This window comes from Semicossyphus pulcher, unplaced genomic scaffold, assembly GCF_022749685.1.
Source record: "Semicossyphus pulcher isolate SPU_LCO1_2020_fin unplaced genomic scaffold, fSemPul1.0.p SCAF_22, whole genome shotgun sequence".
Classification (NCBI taxonomy): Eukaryota; Metazoa; Chordata; class Actinopteri; order Labriformes; family Labridae; genus Semicossyphus; species Semicossyphus pulcher.
In genome coordinates, this window is record NW_027211696.1 from 16,131,178 (window position 1) to 16,141,554 (window position 10,377).

At 38.2% G+C, this 10,377-nt stretch overlaps 1 protein-coding gene across 1 annotated transcript in view; it reads right to left on the minus strand.

The window, feature by feature from the left end:
- Positions 1 to 2,832, minus strand: part of fnbp1b (formin binding protein 1b) — an 85,184-nt gene extending 82,352 nt beyond the window's left edge. Inside the window, exon 1 of the mRNA XM_069672942.1 lies at positions 2,578 to 2,832. Within this exon, the coding sequence (XP_069529043.1) occupies positions 2,578 to 2,601 (24 nt within the window). The 5' untranslated portion in view covers positions 2,602 to 2,832. The remainder of the gene's footprint in view (positions 1 to 2,577) is intronic.
- Between the last annotated feature and the right edge of the window lie 7,545 nt (positions 2,833 to 10,377).

Below are 10,377 nucleotides of genomic sequence, written 5' to 3' on the forward strand. Positions count from 1 at the left end.
ACGCTGGTGTTACTATACTGTATGTTTTGCTGTTTGAACTGGTTTGGGGGAACAACAAAATGCGCTGTGTTCACTCTCCAGTGGCAACAGCCACCTGTAGAGTGTCGCTGTGCTTTGCTGCCCTGTTGCAGGGCTAAGATTAAAGGAACAAGTGTCTGGCTTCCATTCAACCCACTCAGGAAAAAAGCAAGCATCTGGTTGTAATACATTATTCTCTGCAAAAGCTCAGCCTGTTTATAAAACTTTCAAATGTTTTCCAGACTTAAAGTACACGTGAAAGTCTCTGAGTACCTTCAGGCTACGCATGCCTTGCATGACTACCTGGGCTGCACTTCTTTCTCAGTCAAGCATTGCAGGAGTCATGAAAAAAAAACACTGACATCACAGGGAAAACGCAAAGAATGTGGAGCACTAGTTTGCTTTGTGAACTTTGGACCAGGTAAATTACTGGAGAATTCAGAGTAGTCCCCCTCGCCCCTCCTTTTTTTCTTAGAAAGGAAAACACATCCCTGATTTAACTATCTCCAGACCCCTTTGCTGCTTGACAGAGAATAAAACAACATCTTACTCATAATATTGACTTTAAAAAGCCGTTTTATCAGAGAAAGAAGTGCTGCACCACACTGAAAGCGTTTGTGATCGAGTGGTATGCAGTGTTGTTGGCCTATATGTCAAAATTAAGCAAAGAGAGATGCATTAAAAGGAACAACCCAGGTTAGAGATGTTGTATAACTGCAGTACAAGGGCTGAGATCTAAGTATGTCAGTAAAATGTGAACCTTTTGCAGGTTCAAATGTGTGGTAACTCGCAAGCATACTCTGCATGCGTTTACACAAAGGCACACATGCTGCAAACATACCCCTGTTCATACTTAATGTAAACCGAATGCTGTAACAACAGGGCAGCACCTCTTACAGGCACTTTGCCAACATGCGGACAGCAGAATGACAGCTTTTCCAGTGCATCACTTCCACAACAAAACAACATCACCAGACACTGAAACAAAACCTTTGACAACAGGAATTCCACTCGCCACAACTGCTTATTATCACGTCGTAAAAATAGTTTGACACAGTCCTGTAATCTTGATCATTTGAATGCTGTAGTTTAAAAAAACACATAGCCCTAAAACGTGAGTGCCTCTGTGTCTGAATATGGGGAATACCGCTGATACAGTGACTGGCTTGATAAGAGCAACTACAAGGTTGTATGAAGTTCAGCAATCCCAAAAGGGGATTCTGGTGGGATAAAAGGTGACATCATCGCAGAGGAATTTATGATAGTAAGGTCACTGGGATTTTACTTTGCCTTCTATTGTTGCCCACAGTGAGTGGTGTTCTATAACATGCTAACTATTAAGAGGAGGCCATTACAGGTTCTCTATGACTTGCACAAGTATGAAGAATAAAACTCTGGAGGTACTGCTGAGGAAGTCAAATTAAGTGCAATTTGTTGTGAAATCTTGGTCTAACCTTTCATAAATGTCTTTTTTTGTAGATGCAAATAGTTTGTTGGTCCTGTATTTCAAAAGTTGTGAATACAATTTCCATGTAAATGCAATTTCAAATTAGCAAGCTGTTTAAATTGTTTACTTAAATGAAATAACTAGTGAGTTGTGGAGTTTAGTACATTTACTCAAGTACTGTATATGTCTGAGATATGAGACACCACTTGAGTATTTCCATTTTCGGCAACTTTGTATTTTACTCCACTACGTCAGAGAGATATATATTGTACATTTAGATCAACAACAATTATTTTGATATCTTTGGATTCAGTCAGATTATGAATACAAATACAATAAATACAATACAATACAATACAATAAATAATGACATATTAATGTGGATAAATTTAACTCCCTGTTCATCCAGCTGCAACAAAACAATGCTAACATTATTTATAATCCACTAAAATCACATACATTATTCTAAAATGGCCATTTTGCATCACGGGTGCTGCTACTTTTGCCACGGATACTTGTGTACTTTTATTTAAATGAAGGACTTTTGCTTAGTAGCAGAGCATTTATCCACTGAGGTATTGCTACTTTTACTTAGTGGTAAAAGCAGTGGTGCAAGAAGTACTCTTCAGTACTACCCCTTTGTTTGAAGTTGATAAATAAGAGAACTTAACCTCTTCTACTTCCTCCACTTAACGTGACAATATAGATGAAACCGTTACCACACACTGCAACATGGACATACAACCTTAATAACTTAGCACCATAATAATAGCTATGGTATATTATGAGGGGGTGTGTGCAAAGCGTGTTTAGAAATGCTAAAATGTAAACTAAAATGGATGGTTAGCAGTAGCAAACTAGCTAAATGATGTCATAGAACGAATTGTAACACAAGTCATTGTTGCCAAAATCCATAATCCTCAGTGATTAGCGCTACAAATTAGTTGGCTAACGTCACAGAGGAACAGACCCCGCAAAGCAGCGCATATTAAACGTCGTTTTAGCGCCAAACATGGGTGCACACTGCGCCTCGCCACGCGCACGTTTATCTTTGAACCGTTAGGCTCGCACGAGCTCAATAAAAGGCGATATACAAGTGCACTGAGACTCACCCATAGCTCTGACCCCCAGCTCATGGTTTCAGTACGATGTCCTCGGAATAATCCACAACTCGAGTGAGGTGTTTTCAGCACACACAGCGGCAGACGTGATTTTTGCGCCTCGTTGAGGTATTCGCCTGTCAACCTGCCTGTCTGGAGAAAAAAGGGGGGGCTCCGCTTCTCGTAGTCTTTTTAATTTCAACGTCTCATCCTGTCTGATACAAGATGGCCAGAAGCTGCGGCATAATCTTCAAACAAGATAGTCTTTCGCTGTATGCAGCCAGCGCTCGCGGGCACCCGCTTCGACCCAATGACAGCTGCTCCTGCGCGCGCACAAGCGAAAAGAAAAAATGGTTGGTGGGGGGTGTCTCTGCAGGGTTGTCCAATAAAGCCTTTTCAAATATCTGTGTCCACTCACTCACTCACTCACTCACTACTGCGCATTTCCCCGATGAGAAGCCCAGTTTTCAAATGCGGGTTGAATGCTGAAGGAACATGGGAGGGGGCTTAGGGGGAGGTTCAAAAGGGTCACAACCCGTGGCAGATGTTTCATTGAACACCCCCCGAAGGGTTTATAACTAACTTCTGGGTAGCCAACCCCACTTTCTCTTTCTGTCTTTGTCTTTATCTCTCTGTGATAAAACCTAAAGTAATCATGCGTGCCGTAGACAACACCCTATATCAGCCCACAATAGGCACGAGCCTCCACTTTGCACATAGGATGTTGCGTTACAGGTGCAGAGTTTAGAAACTTTGATGCACCAAGTAACACAAGATGACGGACCTGACACTAGCAGTAACCAAATATAAGCAATAAATCTGTACTAAAAAGTAGTTATGGATACATTTAATGCCCCCATATTTTATCCAAAGATAACTACTTAAAGGTGCATTTATGTGTTGTTTTAAACCTTAGCTTCTTTTGCTAGCGAAACAAGTTTGAAAGCATTGATTTTGTCATGATTATGGTATTAAGATTAGACGAAAGTGGATAGCATTTTAACAAGAAATTAAGTTTTATATTGGTTTATGTTGTTTATATCTATTGTAAGTGTTTTTATGCTCACAGTCTCTTCTGAAAAAGAGATGTTGGTTTCAACTCGAGACTTTTACCAGCTTAAATTAAGGAGAACATGAGATCTGAACAGACAGATCAATACATGTTTATAGAGTGCATGTGAAAAAAACTGTTATGTGGAGTTTAAAACTGTTGAAAAATGAAAATGTTGTGCCAAGCAAAGTCAGATGTGTCATTATACCGCAAATTTACCAACCTACATCTTACCCAGGTGTAAAAGATTCACCATATCAGCAATTACACTTAGCATAGCCATCATAATCATTGTGATTAATCATGTGTAATCATTAATTAAGTGTTCTAAAAAATATTCCCTTTGTGTCTAAATAGAAATGATGAAATTAAGCCAATTTCAATGTCAGTGCTTTGGAAAGTATTGCCACAACAACACTACCATCTAGTGGCTGGAATAAGAAAGACATGCAGGAAGGAAGTGGCTTTTAAAAGGCCTGCCAATAGAATTATATTTACATCATAATACTCAAACTGACTTTTTGCATTTGTAATGTACTCTATTTCAATGAAAACATTTCTTACTTGTTTAAAACAACATGCAGTTATTCTTCTCATAGGTGCCAAAGTCAGCGCCCCTGAAGGGCGAACTTTTTCATAAGTAACACCTGTGCTGTTATCCTAGTGTGACAAGTGAAAGATTTTTAGTCAAATATGACGAGAGAATACGCCAGATTCCAGAGTTCATCCGTTGGCAGCATTTCCAAATGTCAGTGGTTGAAAAATAAATTAGTATCCAGTAGTATCCCAAATAATGGGAGAAATTGAAGGTAAATTTACCAGTTACATATTTGCACCAGGTATTGCCAAATGTATCAAGAGGAAAGCTAGATATCGGATTTGTTGGAAGATTCAAAGTCAGTTATCCTTGGACAGCAACCCAAAAAAGAGAAATCTATGCAGTTTAGTTGACTATTACCAAAATGTAGTTAAAGTATGCTTTTCAGTCATTCAGTCACCATTTAAGGATAAATGTAGATTCTGGATAGTTTGTGCTTCAAAAACTACCTAGTGTTAGAATGGACTCAACATGCCGAAAAAAGTACTATTTGCTCATTTGATGTTTTACAGTTCTGTTGACTGTGTGTGCAACTGCACCATGGATTTTTAGATTTTCCATTTGCCAAGCAGACTTTTCGAGCAGATCTGTGCTTTCAGCCAAATTTCCAGGCAATGGCACTTGATAGCACATCTGAATTGTTTGACGTCACGTTCACGGTTATCAAGTTTCATGTCCCTGTCTGAGTTGCGCAACCATTATATCTTAACTATAAGTTAAAGATATAATCTCCAAGATCTCAGTTTTGTTCTCTTTGGTGGCACGCATGGCGATAAGCGATAATTACGGTAGCATACTTGCCAGATATCCAGACAGTGTTGCATGTGTGACGTCTATGGTTAGCTACAGTTGTAACTATTGATTTTCCTCGCTGAAGGTCGCTTTCTTTTTGGACTGTTTGCCTTTTCTTTGGATTTTCACTTATTTATGAAGTTGTATCTGTAGTCACCGATCTTTTATTTGTTTGTTCAGCCATAGTAGATTACTGTTTACTCGCAACACTCGCAACCACCAACCACTGCTGGGTGTCATTTATTTAAATGAAAATTTTCGAGATTATCACTTTAAGCAAGTGTCTGAATTCCACTGAGCCCATTAATTCTCAGTAAACTAGCTGTGGTGTTAGCTCTGGTGATATGCAAAGATACATAGTGTATTTCACGGTTGGGCTTACAGCACATGCATTGCCAATACATGTAAAACATTATCAGTCAGAAGTCTAATAGGGAAAACATCACATCACCAGCAGGGGGTGAACAAGGACCTTTAGTGTAAGACATCAGTCTGCATCATTCACTCATGATACAGTCTTTGGGTTTGGACACACAACATCACAGGCTACTGAAACAAAGTTTGTGAGATCTTAAGCAGTAAATTAACAGGTGACATCAATAATCATAATGTGAATGAAACAGTGACTTGAATCTTAGGTCTTCGTGGCTGAACTTTAAAAAGCAACTGAGTGCAGCCACTTTAAGTCATATCACACCTTTTACCTCCTGCTTTTGGTTCCCCAGATAAGATGACAAATCTCCACTTTTCCTCTGCTCCAGCAACACACCACCAGATGGAGATCAGTCGACACCTCAGCCTCTTTCTTCATCCGAGCATTCGAGGTCTGATGAAACAACTCCAAATTCAACATCATACGTTGGCTCTTCAACTCCCTGATACGATGTATGTACATTACTGAGTCCTCTTGTGTTCGAACATGATGTTTAGCTTCAGCAATCCATGGCTCTCACAGATGTCCAATCACAACAAACAAAGCTCAGAACTGGACCTCCTCAAGGCTGCCGAGAGCTCAAAACCTTCATTATGTCTTTACACTCTCCAGATGGAGGACTTTGATTCCAGACCCTGGGTGTGACCCCAATCTCTCAATCTCATGTACAAAATCTGATCCTCCCCCTGATAGTGGGTCCAGCCCACATTTAGACTGCCTGTTTCCCAATAAGATCTGTGACCTGCTGCTCTCTCTGATCTTGCTCGCTTCATGGGGCTTCGGGAGTTTTAAGTGAGTCAGGGCCAGGATGGAGGGCTGTTCCAGCTTCAACAGACTAAATTAAAGTGCCTTTTTCCTACACAGCATTCTTTATAAATTGTTGGAGGTAAACACATTGTTTTGTAATGTTTAATAATTTAACATTTATTCATTTGTTTAGGTGATATAGGTGATTACGTCTGATAACATAAGTAATATCATTTAGAATATTCGAATATCTATCTTTTGTTATGAAAGACGAAGGAACCTCAAAGAACCTTCAGATTCACGGCATGTTTTTTAAAATTTAATTAGTTAATTTAAGGATAAATCACCACTACATAAATCTTTGATCTGCATTGATTTCATGAAGAAGAGTGGCTCACATGAAAAGGATGTCAATTTTACCAGGTGAACTACACTTCGTCACTTCAATATTGGGCATACAAAGCTATTTGATAATGACTCAAGAGAGGTAAAGCTTTTAGATTTTTCTAATATACCTACTTTATTTTCTCAGGAAATTGTCTCTCTATGTTTAGTTTTTCCACTTTGACAAGCTCTCAGGTTTTTCCTGGTACCAGTTTTGCTCTTAATAAGTTACCTTTTTCACAGAAGACTTTTTAGCATATCACAGTAGGAAAAGCGCAGGTGTTTATAGCATTAATGATGGCTGTATTCCATTCAGCTGCTTCGATTCCATGCTCCTGGTTGTGTGCACGTTGACTGCCTGGCATGGCTTTCTCAGACACCTGAATACAACAGAACCATTCTTAAAGTTATTATAAACACCTGTGCCTTTCCTCCTGTTAGAAGTCAAAATGTCCGCTGTGGAAAAAAAAGCCCATTGCGTTGTATGATGATTAAGTCACTTTTTGGCTCCACAGCACTTTAATAAGCTCCAGAAATTGCACAGGGACAGGGCACAGTAGACTTGTAACAGTATATTACAGGTAAACAAAACGCCATATTTACCTTTGCTCTCTCACAGCCACTTGTGTTGTAATAAGCTCCAGAAATAAAACAGAACAGAAAATTTAAGTTAACTGTTGGTTAGTTAGCTACACCACGGAGAAGCTACACTTATGCTAGCAAAGCATAATGACGTTTTTAGCTTAAACTAATCTACAACAAACCAAAATAATCAAAAGAGTTACATATTACATTCATAAGTTCTGTTATATATAATACACGATGAAATGACACTTTAACCAACAAAAAGAAACTCTTTAAAGTGTTTTAGCGGCGCTAATTAGAAATTAACTAACCGCTGGGAGAGGACAGAGCAGGCAGGTAACAGTATGCGGGGCGCACATCTCAACTTTGCAGGGGCCCAGCAGAGGGCGCTCGTGTTACACACTACATATTAGTCCCGGTGGGAAAACAATATTAATACATTATAAACAATATCGATATATAACAGTAAACTAATGGCAAATGGTGGCAAGTGGCATCCTTAAATTAGCTACATGAGCAGACGTGAAATTGGAATAATAATATCCATCAGGTTTTTTGTTTGTTTAAATTCATGAATTTCCACTAGCCTCACCAGGTGGATGTAATTTGGCAATTTTAAGTTAAATTCCCTAAAACTCACAGAAAATACATAGACAATAGGCCGCGTGTGTGCATTGTTTTCTTAATTGCAATCAACTGCCAACTAAAGACACATTTCATCACATGACTGTAAGCACTGAATACACTATCATATCTCTTAGAACAACACCATATCCGCCTGCCATTCCTTTTTCCATGTGTCACATCTTGTATTGACGCTTGAGTTATTAAGTAAACTGTCACAAGAAATTATTCTCTCTCCAAGTAAATGGTTGTTTTAAGTGTACGTGCCTAATTGGGCTCTGTCATTTGTGCTACATACACAATCATTTGCGAAACACTGTCATTTCCCAAGTCAGGAACAGGTAAACAGTAGCTTTATCATCTAATTTTGCCTGTACAGCTCTAACTTTATTTCTGACAATCAGCTGCAGTAATATAACTGGGTCCAAAAGCCTTGTATCTGTGTATTCTGACCTCCTAAATGAACAAATTCTAAATATGTGTTTACTTGGCCTCTCCTGAAGTAAATGTATCAGGTCAATAAATAGTCTCTGGGCTGTGCCAATTACTTCACATGTCTCCAGTTTGTTGACTTACACTCCTCTTTACACACCATCATGCGATACTAGTTCAAAGGCAAACATTACCAACTTGATGTTGACTGTGCCACAGAGGGTTTATTGCTTTGACTCCCTTGCAGTCGTTGCAACTTGACTCAAAACTGTGGACACAAAGAGTTGACTTCTGGAGGACAGTTATTGAATTTCTGAAACCTGAAGTCTTTGAAGCTTAATGGTTCCACTACTGCTGCCTTTTTACCAGAACAAAAACACCTTTTTAAAAGGTAAAAATCTTACAGTTATTCATTAGTGTAGCAGTAAGTAAATATAACAAATGCTCCATCTCCCTTTTATAATTAACAGTGCTGAATGAAGACCACCAGGATTAATTATGCACCCAACCACAACCAGACATGTTGAATCTCCAGTCAAAATAGTATTTAGGCTAAATCAGATCACACTGACACATGAATATAAACATCAACACTTATTTCATGATGTAAAACTAAGAGTGATAGCACACTAGCAGAATTATATCCAATCTTTAATAAAAGCCATAAGTTCATATTTCCTCCCATTACCATCAGTATAATCTTTGATCTGTACAAAACAGTGCAACTTTCTATATTTGAGCCCATATAGACAAGCCAACTTTTTATATGACTTTAAATGGACAGAAGCAAACTAGAGAATGTTTGCTCAATGTTATCCTTGCTTATGTGCATTTCACAAAATGCAAATTAGACGATCCCGATGCCAAGTTTAGAGTCTGCCAATGATTAGGATCACTGCACACATTAAATCAGGATTACTGACTGATTGATCCTAATCTCCCAAATCATGTCAAGTGGAGCTCTTCGACATGGCTGAAACTTCACAGTCAAGGATACTGGACAGTGTCAGATTATCGCCAAGGATTGGATTATCATTCCTAATCCAATTATGCGTCGCTCTGTAATCGGCTGTCAAACTGGTCTCACTCTGAGGATGACCCTGTGGGGAGAGTGAATCCTGATAGGCCTATCAAAGCAGACTGAAATTTGAATATTTAATAATATGAGTATTTTACCAACATGCAGGGTGAACAGAGACAGCACATACAACTTTAACATAACTCATACAAGAAAATATGAGTGTTACAAGATGAAATTATTAATATATAATTAAATAGAGTCAATGGAAAAGAAAAAAGGATGCAGGGTTGACTTAAATAAAAAAATATCATCAGTCATAAGTTTTAGGGAATGAGGATCTATATTTTTTGTTGTTGTTTACTAAACTGGGAGAGTTATGCAGATATTTTAATTCTATAAGACAAGTTAAGGCCTTAAGGTTAGATCTATTCAATTAGTAGTCCATGGGCCAAATACCCCAATTATTATTCTTTAATTATTCATAACAAACATCAATAATAAAACATTAAAAAAAAAAATTAGGTATATATATGTATTTATATATATATGGTATTCATTTATGCTATTACCAGATGTTAGCTATCATGTTGCTTGGTTAACTGTTTGTTGAGAAGGTAATTCTGTTATTAGTAGGTTATTTAACCCATATATTACTTTTTTCGCTTTGTGTTGATTTTGGCGCCCCCTGTGGACAAAGCCTTACCACTTATCTCTTTGCATATTTTGTCCTGTACATGCTTAGGTGGTGGTTTTTAACAAAAAATCTCATCCTGCTTTCTTTAACAGTCATATGTATCGCTCACTTTAAATTTTTACCCTGGGAAATGTAAACAAAAGCAGCATGCATTTAATCGCTTCGTCAGACACCTAACCCCCCGCCAGTGGTTTCAGGCATTAAAAATAACTAGAAATAATCAATCTTGTCGCTGATGGTCTGGTTTGCTTTTGTAGGTCATATAGAGTCATCAGAATTACTTTCAGTCTGTTTCAAAACCAGCGAAAAACTCCTCAAAAGAGCTTTAAGCACAGAAATGCATGTATTATTCAAAAGTTTTCTTTAAAAGAGGGACTTTAGGAGAGTTTAATTGAATAAAATGTTAAATGCAACATTGTGTTTGATAAAAGAACACCCTACTTGTCTTCTG